At 46.4% G+C, this 24,698-nt stretch overlaps 1 protein-coding gene and 1 long non-coding RNA gene across 2 annotated transcripts in view; one reads left to right on the top strand and one right to left on the bottom strand.

The window, feature by feature from the left end:
- PPM1H (protein phosphatase, Mg2+/Mn2+ dependent 1H) overlaps positions 1-19,673 on the top strand; it is a 247,544-nt gene extending 227,871 nt beyond the window's left edge. The window contains exon 10 of the mRNA XM_079775920.1: positions 12,206-19,673. Coding sequence (XP_079632046.1) covers positions 12,206-12,353 — 148 coding nt within the window. The 3' untranslated portion in view covers positions 12,354-19,673. The remainder of the gene's footprint in view (positions 1-12,205) is intronic.
- Positions 1-24,698, bottom strand: part of LOC307102368 — a 92,236-nt gene that overhangs the window by 26,203 nt on the left and 41,335 nt on the right. The gene's annotated exons all lie outside the window — the stretch shown is intronic.

The raw sequence follows: 24,698 nt of genomic DNA, 5'->3' as shown, positions 1-24,698 counted from the left end.
ATGTCTAGTGAGTAAAATGACAGCTCACCTTCACTGACCCTGACCAGGTGCCAGGCACTGTGCTGAGTGCTTTATGAGAAGGACCTCCTTTATTCCTGGCAGGAACCTTTGAGGTCTGCACTACCATTATCCCAGATTTATAAGAAAGAAAAGGGGGCTCCAAGAGGCTGAGGAACTTTTCCAGAGCCACCCATCTGGGCAGTGGTAAAGCCAGGATTGGACCCTAGGCAACCCACGCCCACCCCTGAGCCCTTTGTGTGCTCCACAGAGGAGGTGAAAGAGCTAAGAACAGCCACAGACACAGCAAGGACAGCAGAGACAATTAAGGGTTTATCAGTCTCCTCCACCCTGACATTAGAGGCAGTGGTTGTGAAAGGACTTCTGGCCTTCCAGGAATTCTTCAGCCCCTCTTCCCTTTTTGCTTTTCTTCCCTTCCCTGCTGGCCTTTCTCTGCTCCCTCCCTCTCAGAGCCAAGCCCTGTGAAGTGTGCCAAGTCAGATCCCTCCCCGGCAGCCATTTCTTTCAGCAGAGCTTTGCTGATCAATATTGGAAGCTTCAGCTAGAGAAGCAAAAAAAATGTTCTCAAAATACAAAATCATCTCCCAGGGAGACTCTTCATTAGGAGAGAGAGTACTTGAAATGACTCCCGCATTTCTCTAACGCGGTCTAATCAGGATTCTGAACAAGGCTTTCAGTAGTGGCACTACACTCCTCAGCCAGCTTCCAGAATCACCAGGCTCCTCAGCCTGCCTCAGAGTCCTGGCTGCTGGATCCCAGATCCCACTTCCTGTTCACTGCCTTCAGCTGTACTGTATTCTTTGCTACTCTCCTGTATGTTTTGACTCAAATTTTCTCCAGCGCTCCCTACACCCTTCAGTCTGTGGCACGTGTACACCCTTGTGTTCAGCCTCAGTACCAAACCCGTGGAGCCCTCCTATTTTACTGCCACATTAAGCATCTTCTTTCATTGTCAGCAAACCAGGCAGCCCTTGCAGATAGAAACTGGAGAACAAAATGGGAGAGAGGAGAAGCAGTTCTTTCCACTAGAAGTTGTTTCTTCCTGTACCAGCCTTGCTATAAAGCAGCCTTGCTAATGGTTTCATGCATGGAGCAAGTTGGCCCTGGAATATGGGTGCTAGTGGGCTCTCAAATGGCCCCCAGCTTGGCTGAGTACTGGTGCCAGGGCAAAACACCTCCCAAGAGTTGGGTTCCTTGGGTTTTGTTGAGTTAATCAGTTTATGAGGAAAGCTCCCTGCTAGTGGCCTCAATTTACCTGAAAGCTGTTTCTGACTTCATTTCGATACAGGCCTCCTGTAGTGAGAAGGAACCGTCAGGAAACTGGGCCTAGAGTTCAGTTGCACTAAGTTATTGAATGTAGCGTCTAATCTTTCTCTTCAGTTACCTATGCAGACTGCTCATTAGAAAAGCCTGGCAAAGAGAAGGTTTGTGGAAGAGTCTGAGCTCCTGGCAACAGTGTTGGAAGAAGAGGACCTAGGGATTCTCCCTAAACTTCCCACTCAGGTTGGGGCTGGCCTTCCTTGAAGCACATGGGTCCTGGGTGATCACTAGAAGCCGATGGAAGTGAGTTTTTAAAAGGAGAGAGAAATGGCTGGGTAGACCCACAACACAGTAAAAGTGTGAAGCGAAACTTCACACCACTCCAGTGGTATGGAGATCCTAAGCCAAGAAATTAACAAAACATGTTCTAGGGCTGGAAGAACCCAGGGTGTCCCCAAGTACGTAAAGGCAAATTTTCAAATCTTTATAGATAGCCCAGGGCACACAGTGTTTACAATGTCTAACCCCCTGCTTAAGAGAAGCTTATACCTTACCTTCAAATTCAACATGAGAAGGAATAATCTATAATAATAAAAGAGTAATATGCTAATTAGACCAGACAGCTGAACGACCTTCCGGACAACCTTCCAGATGAAGCCGAGGCTACAAGGGCCGAGGCAAGCTGCCGTGGCTGCAAGGGCTGAGCCCCTTGCACGAATTTCATGCATCGGGCCTCTAATGAGATATAATGGAGCCATCCCTCCAGCACTCCCCCAAAACATAATAGCACAGGTTGAGAGAAACTTTAAACATGTGCAATAGAATTGGAAGGTAAGAAGAGGTGGCTTTGGAAAAGAACAAAATATAAATTCACAATGATGAAAAAGAAGTCATTGTAATAAAGTAACTCACTGAATGGATTGAATAGTAAACTGCTAAAGTAGGAATAGGTGAATTGAAAGATATTACAGGCAGCTAAAAAAGAAAACAGAAAAGAAGCTGGAATCTAGAGGGTAAAAAGAGAAGATCTAATAGAAGTTTATGGAAAAAATATAAAAAACAGAAGGGAGGAAATATTCCAATTCCAAAATTCACAGCTGAAATTTTTCCAGAATCAACTATCTTCTCAGTTTGAAGAAGTGTAAAACTAATTTCCAACCAGGATAAATAAAGAAAAAGGAATCCTCATTGTTAGCCGAACTATGTCTTGGTGCAGGGGTGGGGAACCTTTTTTCTGCCAAGGGCCATTTGGATATTTATAACATCATTCGAGGGCCATACAAAATTATCATCTTAAAAATTAGCCTGCTATATTTGGTCAAACATTTAATTAACTCACCGTAATGCCTTGGCAGAGCCAGACCAAGTGATTTCTTGGGCCTTACTCAGCCTGCTGGCTGGACGTTCCCCACCCCAGTAATAGTGGAATTTCGTACCATCAACAACAAAACAAAAACAACAATTTAAAAGTGACCAGTGAGAAAAGACATCTTATAAAGAAATTATACAAAACAGACTTCTCCTCAACAAAAGAAGTAAGAAGTAAACAGAATATTATTTCCAAACTGCTGATGGGAAATAATGGCCAATCTAATGTTCTATATCCAATAAAGCTATCATCCAATATTAAAGGCAAAAATAAAGAATTTTGTGGTCCAAAGATTGGGTGAGTTTATCCCTCACAAACCCCTGAAGTACTTCAACAGAAGAAAATCAAATCCAGAAGGAAGGAATGAACTTCAAAAGGCAAAGAAGTTAGTATGTTGGTTTCTTTATAGAAGTTATAAATGATGATAGTGGCTAGTAGTCTTGAAAAACAAGTTGAAATTAAAATAGTAGGTAGTAACATGGAAGATGGAAGAGGGCATTCTAAGATCCTTTATTTTCAAGAGGGGAACATAAATATTGATTAACTCATATATGAAAAATTTAAGCATAACTGCTAAAAGAATAAAAATAATAAACTAACATTTCTAAACCAGTAAAGGGAAGAAAAAGATATTAAAACTATCAATCTGACAGAAACAGGAATGAAGGAAAAGAAAACATAAGAAATAGAAAGTACGAAATAAGTGTGTCTGTCTATTAACCTATCTGTGTTTATGTGATGGCAAAACAGATTTACAGTAACTTATATCTTAATCACTATAAGGTTATCTTTATTTTATTTAACCATGTACCACTAATAAAATACACTTAAAATAATAAAAAGTGTAGAAGTCCTACTCTGCCTTATGGATTTATCATTGAAAATATCAGGGTGAGCCCTAGCCAGTGTGGCTCAGTTGGTTAGAGCGTTGTCCAGTGCACCAAAGGGTCATGGGTTTGATTCCCAGTCAGGGCACATACCCAAGTTGCGGGTTCAATCCCTGGTGGGGGTGTGTACTAGAGGCAACCATTTGATATTTTTCTCTCACATTGATGTTCTCCCTCACTCTCCCTTCGTCTGTCTCTAGAATCAATGAAAAATATATTCTCAGGTGAGGACTTAAAAAGAAAGAAAAACATCAGGGTGAGAGTTAGCATTGAAAATGACTATGGTTTCTTGCCTAAGAGACTGAGGATACCATTAATTAAGGATGATAGAGGGGAAAGACCTCTTCACCTTGGAAGTGAAAAGAAGTTAACATTTATTGACTTCTTCCTAAGTCTTAACTGGGGGCTGCAAAAGAAATTAGGAAGAGGCATTGGAGAGAACTTGTGCCATGTGTCATGGAAGTCCAGACACAGGAAGAAAATTTGAAGTGTGTGGTGGCATGGCAGCTCCCAGAGGAGAATTCAAGAAGAAAGGATATGAGACTTCAAAGGTAAAGAAGATGATCAGCAGTATCTGTATGGAGGAAGGGTGAGAGCAGAATGAGTATTGAGAAGAAGCCTTTAGGTCAAGCTTTAAGAGAACAGACTAATTGAGTATTGGGCCTACTGGTAAGAGATTAAGGCAAAAAATGGGAAGAAACCAAGGGAGCAAGAATGGATTTCTCTCTCTCAAGAAGTTTAACACTGAAGGGAAGACAATGGATGTTAAGAGAAATGCAGGCTCAAGGGAAATTATCTTGGAATAGGCAACAACCACTTTTAAGAATAAAACTTTAGCCTGGCCAGTGTGGTTGAGCGTAAACCCCTGAACCAGGAGGTCACAGTTCAATTCCAGGTCAGGGCATGTGCCCAGGTTTCAGGCTCAATCCCCGGTGGGGGGGTGGGGGGAGGGGGCTCAGGAGACAGCTGATCAATGATTCTCTCTCATCATTGATGTTTCTATCTCCCCCTTTCCCTTTCTCCCTAAAATGAATAAAAACATTTTTTTTAAAAAAGAATGAAACTTTTAATTATCTAGAGCCTTCAGGGAAATGAATTTCCTGGGTAACCATCTTTTTGAGGTAATCTAATGCTGCCTTTTAAAATACCAAAACTAAAAAAAAATAATAATACCAAAGCTAGCCCTGCCCAGCGTGCTCAGTGGTTAGAGCATTGGCATGCAGAGGGTTGCAGGTTCAAGCCTGGCCCCAGTCAGAGCATGTGTGGGAGGCAACCAGTCAATGTGTCCCTTTCACATTGATGTTTCTCTCCCCCCACCCCCGCCCCTTCTACTCTAAAAAATCAGTGGAAAAAATATTCTCATTCCTCAGGTGAGAATTTAAAACAATAATAATAAAATAAAATACCAAAGCTAATTTTGACCATTTTTACAATACCCAAAGTCAATAGCAATAGCAGGGTGGTCTATTGCCTTTAACTATGAATGATACTCTTTCATGACTTAAATAAAACCAGTTGGACATTGTTTAACCTTGACCTCTCGGTCATTGTCCCTTGAATACAGGACCTGTTGAGGCCTATAGGACTATTTGCCTCTACACTAGCAATAGGAGCTATCTTGAGTTCTTTTATGTTTTTCTTATATCTTTGAATATCTTCCTTTTATTGTCAGTGATCTTTTCCCATAATTTGCCATAATTTTCTATGTCTAGTCTGCTCATAAACTGGATTAAGGTGTGCTCAACCCTGACAGATGAATCTACTCGGTATATTAACTTAGCCAAGTTTCTGAATTTGAAAGGCTAATCACCAGGATAATAAACATCACCCCTGTATTTATAGTAGCCTTTCCGTATGTGGTTAAATCTCAGATGTACAATTTAATATAAAACCAAGAGTAACCAAGAACATCTGAGAGACTCTACTGAATATAGTATATGAGCTGTAGTATATAAATTTAGGGACATTTATTTGTCTCTTTAGTCAAAGACCTCTTTGGAGGCCTGTTTATTTCCTGATCTCAACAGAAGAACTGGAAGAGAGGGCTACCTAGCCCTCAGGTGGAACAGAGATTTCTGCCTCTAAGCTGATAATGCTTTCAATACCAGTAGAAAAAGGGGTATCTCTCCTTCCCACTTAACACCTGTCCTCCAGAAGAAAAAGCGTTTGTTGTGTGTAAACTAAACAGCCTCTGCTTTGTCACCTTCTGTCTGCTACCTGGGCTGTATAAGTAAACTTGAGTTTCATAGACTCTACAACCTGGAATCTTAACAAGATTGAGATCTTTCCCTACAGACCTTGGTCTTAAACAATGCAACCACGGGGCTAGATGCAGATGTCTTTTAACATGAGAATTGATAAATTCATAAAGGGTTTTAACAGAAGAAATGGAGAGTTTCTGGTTTTCTAATTCCATAACACAATTCTGAAAGCAAGGCAAAGACATTCCAAGGAGGGAAAGGCCACTGGTAATATCAGCATGTCTCTTATTAAAGGTCCAGGGGCTGGCTTCTAGGAGGCCTTCCTTGTAGGATGGCATTTATTATCTTGGTGATTTACCGGAGTCTAGTTTTTAGCTTTTCAGGTTCAGAAACTAGTTTAATCAACATACAAAGAACAGATTCGTTATCAGAACTTGGCTCACCTTAACCAAGCTTACAAGATTGATCTGCAAACCAAAATGCCAGTTTACATTTATACAGAAAAATATAACTGACTGATATTCTAAAACTACAAGTGATTAGCTTAGTCTTTCCCTGTAGACAGGCCTGTACAGGGAGGCAGATCATAAACTGATTATTGGTGAACATGAAATCAGAAAAAGGTGAATCATGTTTAAGAGAGTAATCCATCCACAATATGGTCCTACTGGTGAAACTAAATTTCTTTGAAGTCTGCCAGCAAAGACTCTCTGCCTAATCAGTATTTCTATAGGCACCTGCCAATGTTTTGTCTCAGGTTTTTTGCCTCGAGGTTAACCTATGCCCACACCCACCCAAATCACCTCCCACATTTGTCTTTCACTACGTGTTAATACTTTCCATCAGCTTTATCAGTTATTCTTTTTTCTTTTTTTAATATGTTTTATTAATTTCAGAGAGGGAGGGAGCAGGGGTAGGGAGAGAGGGAGAGGGAGGAGAGAGAGAGAGAAACATCAATGATGAGAGAATCCTTGATCGGCTACCTCCCACATGTCCCACACTGGGGATCAAGCCTGCAACCTGGGCATATGCCCTGATCAGGAATTGAACTGTGACTTTCTGAGCCATGGCAGCCAGGCCATTTATTCTTTTTTCTTAAGTTTAGAGTTTAAATCTCAGTGAACAATCTTATTTTCAAGTTTTTGGAGCATCCCTCACTGACATTGGTCAAGAGGAGAGTGTAGCATAGATAAGGGTGGGTGGAACAGCTCACGCAGGCCAGGATTTACCAGTCATTTACCAATAAAACCTTTCCATTTTTACTATATTTCTATGCTACATGTATATCATTAATGTTTTTCTTTAAATCAACTCACTTTTTAAAAAGCAAATTTTACCCCCACCATAAATGGAAAATGACTATCCTTTGTCCTAAAAGGAATGTGGTCCTAAAAATAAGCATAACTGAAAATAAAAGGTCTTATTTTTCCCGTGTACTTTTTTAGCTAGACACTGTTTGCCATGGAAAACCCTGAGCCTGAGCAAGTCCATGCACCAAACTGAGACTCTGTCCTTACCATCATTATAAACCTCAAAAGAGGACTGAACAACATTAATTTAGGTTATTTAATGCACCTGGTGTCTTGTCCAACTACCATCTAAAAAATCCTATACAGGCAGTCCTCGGGTTACGTTGGACTCGACATATGTCATTTCGTGGTTACATTGCCATCTCCCATTTATCTATAAAAAAAAACGGTTCTGTCATTTCAACATGTGCATATGTGCTTTATGTTTTTTATTATTTATTTTTTTTTCTTTTTTTTTAAATTTTTTTATTAAGGTATTATACGTGTACATATCTTACCATTGCCCACCCCACCCCACTCCCATATATGCCCTCACCCCCCAGAGTTTTGCATCCATTGGTTATGCTTATATGCATGCATACAAGTCCTTTGATTGATCTCTTATCTCCCCACCTCTCCCTATGTGATTCTTTTGTGTTTTTTTTTTAATTTCTTTATTGATTAAGGTGTCACATATTTGTCCTCATCCCCCCAATCCCATCCCACACCCCTCCCCTTGGATGCCCCAACCCTCTGTTGAACTTAAGCATTGGTTAGGCTCATATGCATGCACACAAGACCTTTGGTTGATCTCTCCCCCCTCCCCCCACCCTCCCCTATCCTCCCTCTGAGGCCCGATAGTCCGATCGATGCCTCCTTGTTTCTGGTTCTGTTCTTGTTCATCAGTCTATGTTGTTCATCATTTCCCCTAGATGAGCGAAATCATGTGTCACTATAGATATACTTATAAGAATTAAATGTGCGACGAGCAATAATAGTTATGCTGACAGGCAAATGAATCAGTCTGTAGTGAGTTTCTTTCTGGACCAACAGTTCTTTTGAGACCCAATATCAATGTCCACCGGTTCCCTATGAGTACATGTCGGCACTGACCCCTCAGCTCTGGATGGTGGACAAATGGTGGTAATGCAGGTCCGACTCCCTCTGGTTTGGTCTCGGCTGGACCCAGGGGCACTGCTTCACGCGGATCCAGGGGCCCACGGCCTCACCTGGACCCGGGGCCAGGCTCACCCGGCTCCAGGGGCCCGCGGCCTCGCCCGGACCCGGGGCCCAGGGCTCACCCGGCTCCAGGGGCCCGCGGCCTCGCCCGGACCCGGGGCCCAGGGCTCACCCGGCTCCAGGGGCGCACGGCCTCGCCCGGACCCGGGGCCCAGGGCTCACCCGGCTCCAGGGGCCCGCGGCCTCGCCCGGACCCGGGGCCCAGGGCTCACCCGGATCCAGGGGCGCACGGCCTCGCCCGGACCCAGGATTCAGCCTCACCCGGACCCAGGGGCACGTGGCCTCGCCCGGACCCAGGATTCAGCCTCACCCGGACCCAGGGGCCCGCGGCCTCGCCCGGACCCGGGGCCCAGGGCTCACCCGGCTCCAGGGGCCCGCGGCCTCGCCCGGACCCGGGGCCCAGGGCTCACCCGGCTCCAGGGGCCCGCGGCCTCGCCCGGACCCGGGGCCCAGGGCTCACCCGGCTCCAGGGGCCCGCGGCCTCGCCCGGACCCGGGGCCCAGGGCTCACCCGGCTCCAGGGGCCCGCGGCCTCGCCCGGACCCGGGGCCCAGGGCTCACCCGGCTCCAGGGGCCCGCGGCCTCGCCCGGACCCGGGGCCCAGGGCTCACCCGGCTCCAGGGGCCCGCGGCCTCGCCCGGACCCGGGGCCCAGGGCTCACCCGGCTCCAGGGGCCCGCGGCCTCGCCCGGACCCGGGGCCCAGGGCTCACCCGGCTCCAGGGGCCCGCGGCCTCGCCCGGACCCGGGGCCCAGGGCTCACCCGGCTCCAGGGGCCCGCGGCCTCGCCCGGACCCGGGGCCCAGGGCTCACCCGGCTCCAGGGGCCCGCGGCCTCGCCCGGACCCGGGGCCCAGGGCTCACCCGGCTCCAGGGGCCCGCGGCCTCGCCCGGACCCGGGGCCCAGGGCTCACCCGGATCCAGGGGCGCGCGGCCTCGCCCGGACCCGGGGCCCAGGGCTCACCCGGATCCAGGGGCGCACGGCCTCGCCCGGACCCAGGATTCAGCCTCACCCGGACCCAGGGGCACGTGGCCTCGCCCGGACCCAGGATTCAGCCTCACCCGTACCCAGGGGCACGTGGCCTCGCCCGGACCCAGGGGCACGTGGCCTCACCGGGACCCGGGGCCCAGCCCCACCCTGACCCAGTTCCCAGCCTCACCCAGACCCAGGGGCACGCGGCTTCACCCGGATCCAGGACCCAGCGGGGTTTCGTCTTCTTGATCCCATTTCCTGTTGGTCCATTCCATCTCAGTAATTCCTTTGGCCATTTTCTCAGAGCTCCAGGGCAGCCGCCGCAGAACTCGTTGGGCGGCGGGCTCGGCGAAGCTCCGGTGTGCCCGGTGCGCGGCAGCGGGCTGGTCCGGGGTGGCTGCGTCGGCCCTTGGGTCTGCAGCGGTGGCCAGTCACCGAGCGTGCGCACCTGGCCGCTTCCGGGGCGTTGAGATTCTTGAAGGACTCGGAGGTCAGCAAGCGCGGAGTCTCCCACCCCATGACTCCCAGGGGCTCGTCTGTCCGTGCTCGGCAGCGAGTGGGGCCTTCTCCTCAGCCGGAGACCGCCGGGGGAACTGCGCCGAGCACGTTCCAGGCCGCCACTGTGTCGTCTGAGCCGTAGTTCTTAAAGTGTGATTTTTGGGTCGCCGGCATCAGCATCATCCCGAGTACCCCTCTCTTTTATTCTAGTTGTAGAGCGTCTGCTCAGTCAGCCCTCCGGTGGTTCTGGATGGTGTCTGCTCCGCTCTCCCGTTGTAGACTCAAAATTGTTGTGGTGGGCAGCAATCAGGCTTCCGCCCTATGCCTCCGTCTTGGTCTTCCTTTGTATAGTTAAGTCTTGATTGTTGTTGGTGTCGCTGGGAGGAATTGTCCTCCAGGCCAATTGGCCGTGCAGATCCTCTGTGTCTATAAAGGAAGAGTTGCTGTGTAGGAGACAGATTTATGGGCCGGGTCTTGGTGCAGCAAGGCTTTGGCGCTCATTGATTCTGCCTCTGGAATGTGTCCTTTATGCGAGTGGTTGAAATCTGGTGTCATCTCACACCGACCACTAGATGCCCTCGTTTCTGGGTCTCCAATGGTGTGTAGGTCAGCTACTACCTGAGACCACTCAGCAGGACTTACGGCAAAAACTGCAGTTTCCTCCTCCTGTCTGAGCGTCCCTAGAGCAGTCCGACTAGAACCGCAGTTTATCTGGTCAAGCTGCCATAGGGCAGGCCACCCACATGCAAAAGCCGTTGCTTGGAGCCCAGGTGTGCCTGCAAGACGTGCGGGGCGGGTCTGCAAAACGAGCGGGGCGGGTCCCAGGGCGGGGCGGGTCTCAGGGCGGGGCGGGGCCTCAGGGCGCCGCCAGGCCATGGCGAGGCGGACCGCACTGGCTGCAAGTCTGCTTTTTCTGTTTTCCACGTTTCCAAGCCCCCTCATTCCGCACTCCAGCGCAGCAAACACTGATTGCTGGGCGCACCTCCACAAGGAAGTCACTCCCACTCTCCGACAGGAAGGCCGAGAGTCCAGCCTCTTCCCGCAGGCGTCTGGGGAGCTAATCTCCCCTAGGGTTGGAACAAAAGCCACAAGTCCCTTCCCCCGACCCACGCGCCTCCGCACCTCAGCTTCTCCAGAGTTCGCTCTTTCCTCTTCTCTCTTAGCTGTAAATCCACCATTCAGCCAGCTCTCCTGTGGTTCTGGGTGGCAGACGCTCTGTGCGCGGCGAAGTTCCTTTGTTTAACTTTGAAATTGCTGTGCGCGAAGTTCCTTTGTTTGACTTTGCTGCCTTCTTAGTTCTCCTCTCTCAAAATGGCTAGAGGACTTGAGTGTAAGACAGGAAGTCTTAAGAATCCTCTAAGTCGGTGTTGGCGGTCTCCGGGGCCCCGAGGATCTCAGTGGGGAGCTGGGCCAGGTCGGTGACGCGGGTGGGCCCGTCTCGCAGAAAGATGGTCTCTTCCTTCACCGAGAGCCGCTGCGCCAAGTCCGCGGTCGCCGCCACAGCAGCTGCCGCGGCACCCACGAGCTCATGGCCCCGGCTGCGGTGCTGGCTGAGAGGAGCCGCCGCCCGGTCTGGGGAGACGCGAGCAGGAGTCGCCGCGCTCACCAGTCCATCTTTTAGTTGTTTTTCCAAAACTGCCATGCGAGGCAGCAGATCAGCCGTTCACCTCCGCCGCCATCTTGGCTTCCTGTTTTTTATTATTTATTTACCACAAGTAAAGGTCAGGAATTATCTTTCTTTTAAAATTTTTTTACTGTTTCACTTCATTACTGCTCCATGTGAGTTACGTAGTGTTCATGTAGGTGGGTTCCGACTTATGGCGAAAATCGCATTACGTCACACTGTAGGAACGGATCTCCAATGTAACCTGAGGACCTACTGTATAATAAAACCCTAATATGCAAATTGACCAAACGACGGAACAACCAGTCACTATGACACACACTGACCATCAGGGGGCAGACACTCAATGCAGGAGCCACCCCCTGGTGGTCAGTACACTCCCACAGGTGGAGCTCCACTCAGCCAGAAGCCGACTCACAACTGGCAAGCGCAGCGGCAGTGGCGGCAGCCTCTCCCACCTCTGCTGCAGGCAGGCGGTAAGGAGCCAGGGGTCCTAGACTGCGAGAGCCCCAGACTGCGAGAGGGGTGTCTGACTGCCAGCTTAGGCCCGATCCTTGGGGGGATCGGGCCTAAGCCAGCAGGCGACATCCTCTAAGGGGTGCCAGACTACAAGAGGGCCCAGGCTGGGCTGAGGGACACCCCCCCCCGTGCACAAATTTCATGCACCAGGCCTCTAATAATTTATATTACGCATTCCACATGTGGAAAAAGGTGACCTAGTCTTTTGAGACTTTAAGAGTATCCAAAAACTGTTTATGTAGCTGTAGTGATACCTTCTTTCTAGCCTTGCCTGACCCCAGCTTTTGCCTGGTGCTGCACTGATGGTCTCGCTCTTGCTTCTCCCTGCACAGGTACACACTGGCAGCTCAGGACCTGGTGATGCGTGCCCGTGGTGTCCTGAAGGACAGAGGATGGCGGATATCTAATGACCGACTGGGCTCAGGAGATGACATTTCTGTATATGTCATTCCTTTAATACATGGAAATAAACTGTCATGAAAACAACTCAGGGGATTGGAAGATCAGAAGGAAGAAAGCTGGGATGCCTCTTGGCAGGGCAGGACTGGGAAGTGCCCCAGCAGAGTTCCAGTTGGTGCCACCTCTTCCCAGCCCCGATGGAGAGTTCGCTGTGGAAAGGCCTCCGGCTGTGTTTCAAGAGGATCAATAGGTTTCAGTTACCGCTTTAGTTAACAGGTCTGGATACTCAGCAAAAGCAAAAACTAAAGGCTGCTACTGAGTGTTGTTTCTTTTGGTTCCTTCAATAGGCCTCCTAAGTGGCCATTGCCTATTTTGGGCACATAATCATATTTATTTTATCTGGAATGCTAGGGCAGCCATTTTCAGGTGTAACTGGCAGAAGACTCTTCGTCTGTCAAGCTGCCAATTTGTCTACGGGTTGGAACGTTGGGGATCATGCCTCAGAAAGTGTGAGCACCCACCTTCTACTAAGCCTGAGATTTATTTCAGGGAATGCTATCTATGTGTGTGTCTCTCTCTGTTCTTTCATGATGATGATGATGATGATAGGGTGAGGTAGGGATTTTTTTTTTTTTTAAATTTCTTGAATCTTAATTGTTTCCATAGATCAGGCCTGGGACTTTCCAACTCCTTGCTGAGGAATTTGTGTGTCCAAGTCCAACCCAGGCTGTAGCCGTATCCTGTAACCCACACCACCCAGGCAGACCTCTGGAGCAGTGCCCTGGCTAACAGAGTGCTGTCTTTGTTGTGTAATAATTTGTTTCTAGGTTGATTTTTTTTTTCACTATATCAGTGTTTTCATGAAATTTGGGGTATTTCTTTGGGCCAGCAGTTCCTCTTTTGTCTTCAAGGCTCTCCCTTCTGTTGTTTGAGGTTTCTGTTGGTTTCTGAATCTGGGTTTTCATTTCTGGAATGATTGCTTCCAGACCCCAACCCATCCTTGCTGTGCCACAAGCACACATGTAAAGCAGTGTTTAATAGAGCTGTGTGGGAAGTCCCTTACTGTCAGTCAGTTCACCACACCTCATTTCAGAACCTTCCCTCCACTTTGGATCCAGGTTCCATGGGCTGCAAGGGTTCCCAGGCCCACTCCAAACAATGTGTAAGTATCACAGTCTGTCGGGGAACAGCAGGCCCTCTCCCCACCATCTTTGGACAAGACCCACTCAGACTGAATTTGATGAAACAGAATTTCAATTGGGTTGCCTGGCCATTCACATGCTATACACCTGTTCCTTCTCCACGGAATCAGGTCCCAGCCACCCAACCACTCAGACCACTGTTCCCTCTGAGTGTTCCTCACGGAGCATCCACAGAAGCAGTGGACAGATCAGATCTGCCAGGCGCTTCACTGCCCGGAGGAACTGAAAAAATAGATGTTTAGCAATCCCTTCTATCTCAGACCGCTGCTCTGCATGGGTACCTTGTCGAGCAACATCCCATTACTGAGCCTTCTTCCTGGAGAGCTCCTGTGGTATCACCACCTTCTGGACAACTTCTTGTAATTAAAACATTCAATGAAGAAAGAGTCATTGGGGTGGTCTCCCAAAATGCTGGAGAGCCAATTCCAGTTCTCATGTTTTTGAAACCCTGCCCCACAGGAGAGGACAGGACCTTTACTCTGGGAGAGTTCATCGCTGGCATACTTGGAGTGATAGATATTTTTTAGTGCTCAGCCTGGTGGGTGAAGTACTGTTGGAATTCATCCATCAGGTGGTTGCCAAAACATTATCTGGGAAGAACTGGACTACAACCTTGTCAGGCATCCTCTTCATCTGGTAGCTTCCCTCCTCCTCCAATAAATCTTAACTACCCCAACCACTCTGTGGAGAGAAGTTGATGGTAGACAGTTTGCTTCTCTGGCAGAATATTATGCTATGGAAAAACATGCAGGCATTCTCCAGCAGTGTGGTCCATTTTCTGTTCCTGCCTTGACTCCCTAACCCACATACAAATGGGAATCTTGAGAGTTTCCCTTGGAGGATTCCAAGTTATCAGCTTTAGGAAGCAGTCACCTCTTTCCTGTGTTTCCATTGCCTTTCATTTCTTTTTCCTTTCCTGAGCTTTTATGTACTCCCTGTCTTGAGTTTTTCCAGTTTTAATTGAGCCACGAGAGCCAGAGTGTCGGTGCAGACCTGTAGATATGACAGCCTTCCACTTAATTCATCAATTCATTTACTGCCAAGGCATGTCTCAGGAAAAACTCTGGGACCCCCTTATTCAGTGTATCCTAGTCTTGCACATTTAGTCCTACTGCTTTTAGTTGGGTACCTAGGAATTCTTTTCATAAGCCCTTTGGGTAGGGCTATGATCACTACTATGATCATTCAGGTAGAATAGTACCTGAATGATCATAGTAGTGTCTCGCTGATCTAATTGTTGCAAGAAAGAGCTCAGTAGCAAGCTGAAGCTATGATTCTATTGGGAGTATGGGAGGAAAACTAAAAATGAGGTGAATAAATCAAATGTGGAAAAAATTATTTGTTATGCTCATGGAAAAATCTGCCCAGTACTAATACCGCTCTGTGCATTGGAGCTTACTCGGTTTTAGCTTTATTTTTTTACCCAGACCCTATATCCCAGAGCAGTAACCGTGTCTATATAACAGGTAGGCGCCTGGAGCATTCCTGGAAGGGTCTAAAGGCAACACACTCAAAATTCTGCAGAATGTATGTATACATGGTTCTGAAATCTTCTGTATCTGAGTTGTAGCCAAATCTGCTTGTCCTTATAGCCTCAGAGGAAGTCTTGTTTTCCTAGTCAAGTCTTTATAGTTGTCTTGAGGTGTGTGCGGCCACTTCCTTTAATGAAAGGCTCTTCTAGTTCTAACTCTTGTTGTTGGGCTGGTCCCTGCTCTTTCAAATATTTGACACTCTCTTAAAGAGAGCAAATTTATACTTCATCCACACTGCAGCATCTTCCCAGACAACAGCCAAACCTTCGTTATCTGAATACCTGAAATCAGAGCAGTGCCAGCAGTCAGAAGGAGGAGGGGATGTTCTGCAGTAGTTGTGTTTATAGAGCTGAAAATGGATAGAGCTGAAAATCGGCTAGGCCAACTACTAATAAGACAAAGCTCCCCCCTCCCTCCGCCTGCCCCCTTCCCCAAAGTGGGAATTTCAGTTATTTTCCACAGTATTCAGCTTTGGGAAATTTAGGGTGCTTAATTTAATTAATACTTAGCAATTTACCTCCATGGGACTATGTAAAATCAGCTGTGCTCACTCTCTTCTTACTCTTCTAAGTATTCACTTATTTTTGAGAGACCTACAGCAATAGATAAGATATTGGTAGGCAGGGATGAGTGTCCTGGTACCCAGATTTGGCCTAGGATCATGGCCATTCAGGTAGGGTTGTCTGGTTTACCAAGAGGACTAGGAAGAAAACACTTAAAAAAAAAATCTCCCAAATCTTTAAAACTCTTTCTCCTCTTTTTTTTTTTTTTAATTGATTTTTTTTTTTTTTTTTTACAGAGAGGAAGAGAGAGGGATAGAGAGTTAGAAACATCGATCAGCTGCCTCTTGCACACCCCCTACTGGGGATGTGCCCGCAACCAAGGTACATGCCCTTGACCGGAATCGAACCTGGGACCCTTGAGTCCACAGGCCGACGCTCTATCCACTGAGCCAAACCGGTTTTGGCAAAACTCTTTCTCCTCTTGATCTCACCTCCTTTCGCATCTGCCCATCAACTTTATTTATTTATTTTTTTCTTAAATATAGCAAAGGACACTTATAATAAGCATACCAAAGAGGACAAATCTACGTGGTTATCAGGAATCAAAATAATAAACGAAATAGCAGACACAACAGGAATTCGCACACCAAACCCATACAATGATATCGTAAAACGTTCTCTGTGCTCTAATATGCTATAAGACCATCGTGGTTTACAAGTTATATTTAAAGATTGATGGATTAACTCGATATTGATGAAGATGTTGTACTAGGGCTGTTAATCTGCTATTGCTTTCAGTCTCTCTTGACAATTCAGTCTCTCCTCGCCTTGATCTCCCGGTGTGTAAAGGAAATTCTTCAATTGCTTCCAAGCAGTCTAATGTACCCTTCACTACAAGTCCAAAGAGGGACTCAGACACTGGGCACACTGCCGGACATAAATCAAGAGGCACATATGGTCAACAGCAAACTCCCTCAAGGTCTACAGGAATCCCATTCTCTGTTAAACACATTGTCTCGAATCCTCCACACGGTTGGTCCATGGACTGAGAAGATATCATCAAGAGGCTTATAGTGGATAGCACCAGGAATAGTACCTGAATGATCATAGTAGTGTCTCGCTGATCTAATTGTTGCAAGAGATAATTGTGTCATTAAATTTGTAGACTCAGCTCCACATAAATTGGATCTTTCAACCTGCTCTATGATTCTAGGATAACCCACAGTGTTTATTACAACTTTAGTTATGTGGCAAATGTCTGTCACTCCTTCTATGTCACTACAATTAAATCAACGCTCCTTAACACAATCAAGGCTTTCAGTAAATGTGATAAGTGCCAGAACTGAGAAAGGGGGATTGAGTGTACAGTTGAATGCATTTGGCAACTGGACCCCTTCATGAAGGAAATCGTGTCTCTGGTGTCACTCCTCCATTTCTTACCAACCACAAATGGTTTAAGCATTCCAATTAGTGAATCTATATGTCTGGGGACAAAGATGATTCTCATTCAATATTATCCAATTTCATTCTCCTCATTATCCTTGTAACTTCTGGAGATTGCGACACTAGTCCAACAAGCAACAATTTCGCAATCCAAGCGTTTCTAAGTGAAGTTCCAGCTGGTAGCAATTTGTCCAGTGCTCCTACTTCTGAAGTTAAGTCAAAAATTTGGTTTCCATCTGATAAAGAGAACATAACATCACATACCCATCTGAGCACTGGAGATGATGTAGGTATATGGGAAACTGCTTTTAAGTATGATGATACTGGCTTGACGAGACTTCTTCGAAGATTACCAGCATACCAAAAGGAGATCATTATCAGGTGCCCTGGTAGAGGTGCAAGGTGGCTCAATGAAAACCTCTCAAGGTGACGTGGTGACTGCCCTGAGTCCAATAGAGAGTCAAGTTCCCGTGACTCTTGGTAAAGTGACATGATTATCTCAGTCCCAAGTTTGAATCCTGCAGCAACAGCAGGATCACCATACCAGCTAATTGGTTCTGGCTTTGCTTGAGCTGGAAAATGTTCAAGTGGTATACCCTGGTAGATCGGGGATTTAGATAGTGAAAATGAATCTTCTTTGATTTCTTTAGTGCAACCTGGACAGTTTATAGTAAGGTAATAAGTTTTGTTTGCAAGAGCGCCAAAGTGGAGTGGAGAAAATAGTAAATTCAAGCCATGTAAGAAGGCTGCTTGGAAGTGGATTGTATAATCCTTTTGTGATTTAGCAAAGTCAGTCATGTCATTTGTTGTGAAGCCAATATGTGTAGAAATAACATTAAGGCTTCCTGCAAGGCCTGCTCTGTCATCAGAAGCAGTGGGGAGACTGTGTGAGTGTTCCTCCCATAATAACTGAAAGTTCTGGTGTGTGAACTCCTTTTTCACTCAATAGTGTAGACAATAGCGTTGCCAAATGTTGGCTAACAGCACCCTTAATATTAATCCAATCACAGGTAGATATGAGATCTTCTGCCATTTTCCCTATGCAGCCCTCAGGTAGCCCTGTTATTGCCCCTCTATTAATCTTTACAAATGTTCTTGACCCTATACACAGAGGCCTCTTGCCCCTAATCATCCATAGCCTTGGGAACAACTCTTCCTGCCCATCAACTCTAATTTACAAGGCCACAAGTGGTCAGTGGTTTTCTTTCCATCACAGTTGGAGGATCTTAACGTTCCTTAAATGACCCAGAAGTTCCACTCTTTTCAGAGTGAATCTATTAAGCTTTTATGAGTTTCTATTTTCAGTAAGTTAGTGCTTCTGGGACACTTGGAGAAAGCAGTGAGTCATTGTCTATGCAAAGAACAGCCAGGCTGACCCAAAACGTTACCAGATCTAAGAAAAAAGTAAAAAGCATACAATAGGAACTTGGACTTTTGAGGATTTACAATTGCAGAGGAATTTTGCAGCCTGCACACCATGGCCCATCTTGCTGAGCAAACTGGTTTTGTGTTGGTGACGTGTGTACACGGGGATTTTTCAAGACACTACATGAGCAGCTCCATTTGCCTCTTCTGTGAGCACCATATCTGAGTGCCAGTCTGAGGAGTACTGCACTTTCTAATTCATGGCGTTATCTGTAAATAGCTTTAATTTTTCATTTGCATCTTAGATGCAGTTTTGTTCATGCAGAGACCAGGTAGACAGTGACCAAATGAGGCTGTACGTGTTGTTGTTTTCTACTATGATGTACTTGAAGGAGAACCTTGTGTCCTCCACTCTTCTAATCCTCCATAGTATTTTGTGTTTGTTTGAGGTGTCCTGAGGTTACTCCTTCCCTCCTGTTTTGCCTCCATTTTCTTTGTTTCTTCTGGAGACCCAGGGAAGCCCAGTGGAGACCATTTGTAAGGAATGTATCATAAGGTCTGGGTTTCCAGAAACACCTGACGTGCAGTGAATGAGAGGAATATGCCTGAAAATGGTTTCAGAACCATGTACCTTTATGCTTTGTGATTGTGAAATCTTGACTTTTGTAGCCCAAAAGTGAAAACTGTGTAGTAATGGGGATCTATTTTGTGTGTTTCGAAACTTAGGTGCAATGTTCCCTGGAAAAAGCTAAAGAAATGTATATGCTCAATTATGTTTTAAAATAAAATATTATATATATGTATATAGGACACCATTAGCAAAATTTTTTGTGTCACTTCTTTAGTCCACTATAAAGTTCCTTCATATCAGGTAATGGAATGAGGGGAGAGTGTCATGGCCTAGTAGGGAGTTATCAACTGTGAACATTCAAAAGTAAATGGAACGGATGCTACCACTAACAATCCTCACAGGAACAGCAGCAGTAAAGGCTACACATTTCAACAATACCACCAGAAGAATGACCATGGATATTACTCCCAAGAGGTATTCTTTTTTATTTTATTGGGGTATAATTGATATACAATATTAGTTTCAGGTATAAACATAATGATTTGACATTTGGATATATTGTAATATGATCACTATAATAAGTAGTTAATATCTGTCATCATACATAGTTACAGATTTTTTTTTCCTTGTGATGAGAACTTTTAAATTCTACTCTTGGCAACATTCAAATATGCAATACAGTATTATTAACTACTAGAGGCCCAGTGCACGAATTCGTGCATGGGTGGGGTCCGGCTGGCCCAGCTCCAATTAGGGCTGATCAGGGCTGGGCCTGTTGGGAAGAGGAGATGGCAGGAGGTTGGCCAGCCAGCCCGCCCGACTGTCCTGATCAGGGCCAGGCCAGCTGGGGGAAGGGGCCACAGGCAATTGGTCCATGGGCCCAGCCCCCGATTGGGGGTGGGGGGCCGATTGGGGGTGGGGCTGGCCATGGGGAGGGGCTCTGGGCGGTGGGCCAGCCGGCCACACCCCCAAATGGGGTGGGGGATGCCGATCAGGGGCCAGCGGCCTGGCAGAGGGGCCATGGGTGGTTGGCTGCCGGCCCTGCCCCTGATGGGGGGAGGGGGGGGGAAGGGCTGCAGGAGATTGGCTGGCTGGCTGGCCAGGGGGAGGGGCTGCAGCCCAATCAGAGTGGTGGGGGCCCATTGGGGGCATGGCTGGCTCGGGGGAGGGGCTACAAGAGGTTGGCTGGCCAGCCCCACCCCCTATTGGGGTAGAGGGTGTGATCAGGGGAGGGCCAGCCGGGGGGAGGGGCTGCAAGCCTATTGTGGTGGGGCCAGATGATGAGGGCGGGGCTGGCAGGAGTGGGGCAGGGAGGAGGCATTTGGCCTGCGGCCCCGCTTTTTTTTTTGCAACTTCATGACTTTTATTTGTGGTGCCTGTGCTATGTCTTGAAAATACCTCTCCCCCTGCCCCGGACAACGTCAGGAGGGGGCAGCAAAAAATAGAAGACGTCCCTCCCTACTGCACATTGACCCTATACACAGGCCCACCCAGCCCAGGCCGGCGGGATGCTTGGCACATTCTGGGATCCCTGCTCAGGGGCTGGACGGGTGACTGGTGGCAGCACACATGAGAGGGGACCTCCAGGTGGCCACTCTGGTCCTGGCACTTCCTGGGCCTTGGTTCCTTCCTGGTCCTGCCTGCAGCCCTGGTCCCCCTACCTGGCTCAGCCTCCCGTCTCCATCTTGGCCTCAGATGGCCCCCTTGGCTCCTGGGGACTCTGTCCTCCCCTCCCAGCCTAGAGGTCCCGAGGGGAGGTTATGGCTTCTCAGAGAGTCCCCGGCAGCCCTGTCACACGTGTTCACACAGGGGAAGGGATGTGTGTGGCAGAAGCAGCTGTATAAATGCAGGTGCAGGGGCAAGTCCTCCGGGGTCACTTGGACAGTTTGTTGATGATGTGGATCAGGGCTGCGTTCTCGTCCTTGAGGTGCTGGTTGTCAGCCCGGAGGTTGGACAGGCCCTTCAGCTCCTCTTCCAGCTCAGCGGCCTTGCACTCCAGGGCCCTGCACTCAAATCTCTCCAGCTCCAGGAGGGCCGGCCTCTCTGCAAAGCGCTCCTGCCTCTGCGTGGCACGCTCCAGCTCCACCTTGAGCTGCACCAGCCACAGTGTGGTCTGGGTCAGGGCTTCATGAAGTCTCTCTTCTCAACACGCAGCTCTGCGTAGAGCTTCCTGAAGCCTCCCGCAGGCTGTTCCGATTCAGGCTGGGGTTCTGGGTTGAGGGCCCCCTGCCTCTGGGGGAAAGGGCTGGATTCTGGGCTGATATCCTCTGGCTTCGCCTCCTACCCCTTCTGCAGGCCCTCTCCTCTCCTTGCCAACTCTGTGGTGCTCCCTGGAGGCCTGCAGTCCCTGTCCCTGCTCATCAGGCACCTCTACTCTCTGGGCAGGACCATCAGAATTCTCAACCCCAGGGACTCAGGGCTGCCAGGAAGGGTCCAGGCTCTGTGCAGGCCCGCTCTTGATTGGGATGGGAGAGTCTGATCAGGGCAGGCCGGCAGGGGGGAGGGGCCGCAAGGTTGACCACCGGCCCCACCCCCTGATCTGCCTGTTCGCTGGCCACAGTGGGTGTCATAGCGACCAGTCATTGGGTCATTATGGCCATTACATCACTGGCTTTTTATATATATAGATAATCACCATGCTGTACATTATATCCCCATGACTAATTTATTTTATAACTGGAATTTGTACCTTTGGCTTCTTCACTCATTTTGCCCAACCCCCACCCCACCTCAGACAACCACCAATATGTTCTCTGTATTTAATAGTTGTTTTGTTTTTTTAAGATACCATATATATGTGAGATTATATGGTATTTGTCTTTAATTTATTTTGCATAGCATAGTACGCTCAGGTCTATCCATGTTGTTGCAAATGGCAAGATTTTATTCTTTTTTTTATGACTGAAGAATATTCCAGTTGTGTGTGTGTACTACATATTCTTTATCCATTCATCCATTGATGAACATTTATGTTGTTTCCATATCTTGGCTATTGTAAATGCTGCAATGAACACAGGGTTCATATATCTTTTGTGAGTCAGTGTTTGGTTTGTTTGGATAAATACCCATAACTGGGGTTGCTGGGTCATATGGTAGTTCTGTATTTAATTTTTTTGAGGAATCTCCATATTGTTTTCTATGGTGGCTAAACCATTTGCATGCTTACTAACAATGTACAAGGGTTCCTTTTTCTCCACATCTTTGCCAACACTTGTTACTTCTTGTCTTTTTTATAGTAGCCATTGTAGTAGGTATAAGGTGATATCTCATTGTGGTTTTGATTTGCATTTCCCTGATGATTACTGATGTTGAGCATCTTTTCATGTGCTTATTGGCCATTTGTATGGAAAAACATCTATTTGGATCTTCTGCCCATTTTTTAATTGGATTGTTTTTATTGAGTTGTATGAGTTCTTTATATATTCTGAATTTTAATCCCTTAATATGCGATTTGCAAATATTTTCTCCCATTCAGTAGGTTGCCTTTTCATTTTGTTGATGGTTTCCTTTGCTATGCAGAAGCTTTTTAGTTTAATGGAGTCCCACGTGTTCATTTTTGCTTTTGTTACATTCACATTTATTGTCAAATACAAAAAAAAAAAAAATCATTCTCAAGACCATGTCAAGGAGCTTACTGATGAAGTTTTCTTCTAGGAGTTTTATGGTTCCAGGTCTTATTTTCAAGTCTTTAATCCATTATTTATTTGAGACTTTTCTTGATTCCTGAAGTAGGCATTTATCACTATGAACTTCCCTCTTAGAATTGCTTTTGCTGCATATTTTGTATGTTGTATTTCCATTTTCATTTGTATCAAGATACTTTTTATATCTCTTCTGATTTCTTCATTGACCATTTGTTCAGTAGCATGTTTTTTAATCTCCACATATTTGAATTTTCCAGTTTTCTTCTTATAATTGATTTCTAGTTTCATAACAGTGTGGTCAGAAATATGCTTGATATGATTTTAAATCTTCTTAAATTTGTTAAGTCTTGTTTTGTGTCATGAACAATATTCCACGTACACTTGAGAATAATACATACTCTGTTGCTTTTGGATGGAATGTTCTATATATATCTGGTTAATTCCATCTGGTCTACATATGTCTTTTAAGGCCAATTTTTTTTTTTATGGATTTTTCTGTCCTGGTGATCTATCCACTGATGTAAGTAGGGTATTAAATTTCCCTACTATTATAGTTATGTTATCTATTGCTCCCTTTAGGTCTGTTAATATTTACTATATGTATTTAGGTGCCCCTATGTTTGGTACATAAATATTTACAAATACATGGCCTCTTGTTGGATTGACTTCTTATCCCAAAAGGTATTCTTAAGTGAGAGGGGTAGTGACTAATATTCTCGCCAAAGACAGAAGAGTCCAAACTTTCTTTAGTCACTTAAACATGTTAAGTACTACAAAAGGTTAGTAAAATGTACCATCTTATAAAGGAATCTTAACAGGTGAGATAAGGCATCAAAGAATGTTAATTCTGTTTAGTTTTAGAGTCCAAGAAGTTAAAAGTAATCTAGAAAATACAATGCAGTTTTAAAAATATTGATTCACAAATAAAACTAAGAGTTGGCTATTGCTTATCTGAAGCTGAGTTCAAAGGAGCTAACTAGATAGAAAATACTCATCTTAAGAGTGATTTTGTTGTAAAACCCACAGCTTTTTTCAACTTTACTTGTACCCTAATGCTTATGATGCCTCACTCAGCAGTACAGACTCATGAATCAAATCAATCCCTGAATTAGATTCCTGAAGATTAGAGGAGTTTTCTAGCATTCTTTTATTTTTTTTTTAAATATATTTTATTGATTTTTCACAGAGAGGAAGGGAGAGGGATAGAGAGCCAGAAACATCGATGAGAGAGAAACATCGACCAGCCGCCTCCTGCACACCCCCCATTGGGGATGTGCCCGCAACCAATGCACATGCCCCTGACCGGAATCGAACCCGGGACCCTCCAGTCCCCAGACCGACGCTCTATCCACTGAGCCAAACCGGTTTCAGCTCTAGCATTCTTTTATAAGCAAGCTTAGTTTATCAGATTAGCTCTTGAAAGATGTGGTAGATTGTCTCCAATGTGGCTGCCAACAATGCTTTCTATGTCTGTTCATAAATGTTCCTTTTCCCAGCAAGAAGTGGCATTTGTTTCCCCACCCCTTGAATCTGGTTTGGCCTGTGACTTGCTTTGGTTAATAGAATGCGGACATGACATTCTCAGAATTCCAAGCCTAGATCTCTAGAGGCCTTGTAGTACCTGCTTTCACTCCTGGAAGGCGGCTACCCTGCAGATGTCAGACTAGATTACTGAATGACAAGAGGCCACCAGGGAGATAACCAGAGTGCCAAGATACTGGGAGTGAGGCCATCTTTGACCCTCAAGCCCCACTTGAGACACTCCAGGTGGTACCATAAGATAGAAGCCCAGCCAGTTCTAAGCTCTTCAGGACATTCCAGCTAAAGCCACAGACAATGCAGGTCATAGGGGAGCCACCCACACAGAGGCCTGCCCAAATTCCGGCCAGACCCACAGAAACATGAGCAAATAGAATGGTTTTGTTTTAATATTTGCATAGTTTATTACACAGTAATATATAACTGAAACAGAGAACCTGGCTCTGGGGAATTTTGGGTAAAGTGGTTAAAAATATAAATTAAAAAGATAAGAAAATGGCATTGAAAAAATATGATTGTAACTTGGGAAATAATCCTCCATATGGCACCTGGTAGAGTGACTGAGTCAGGGGAAAGAAACTTAAAATAGCGGTAATGCGGAAACTCTGATGGCTGTGTTGGTATCTC

This window comes from Cnephaeus nilssonii, assembly GCF_951640355.1.
Source record: "Cnephaeus nilssonii genome assembly, chromosome: 6".
In the NCBI taxonomy this organism is placed as follows: domain Eukaryota; kingdom Metazoa; phylum Chordata; class Mammalia; order Chiroptera; family Vespertilionidae; genus Cnephaeus; species Cnephaeus nilssonii.
Note: the sequence above shows the minus strand (reverse complement) of the source record. Positions and strands in the feature narration are given on the sequence as shown.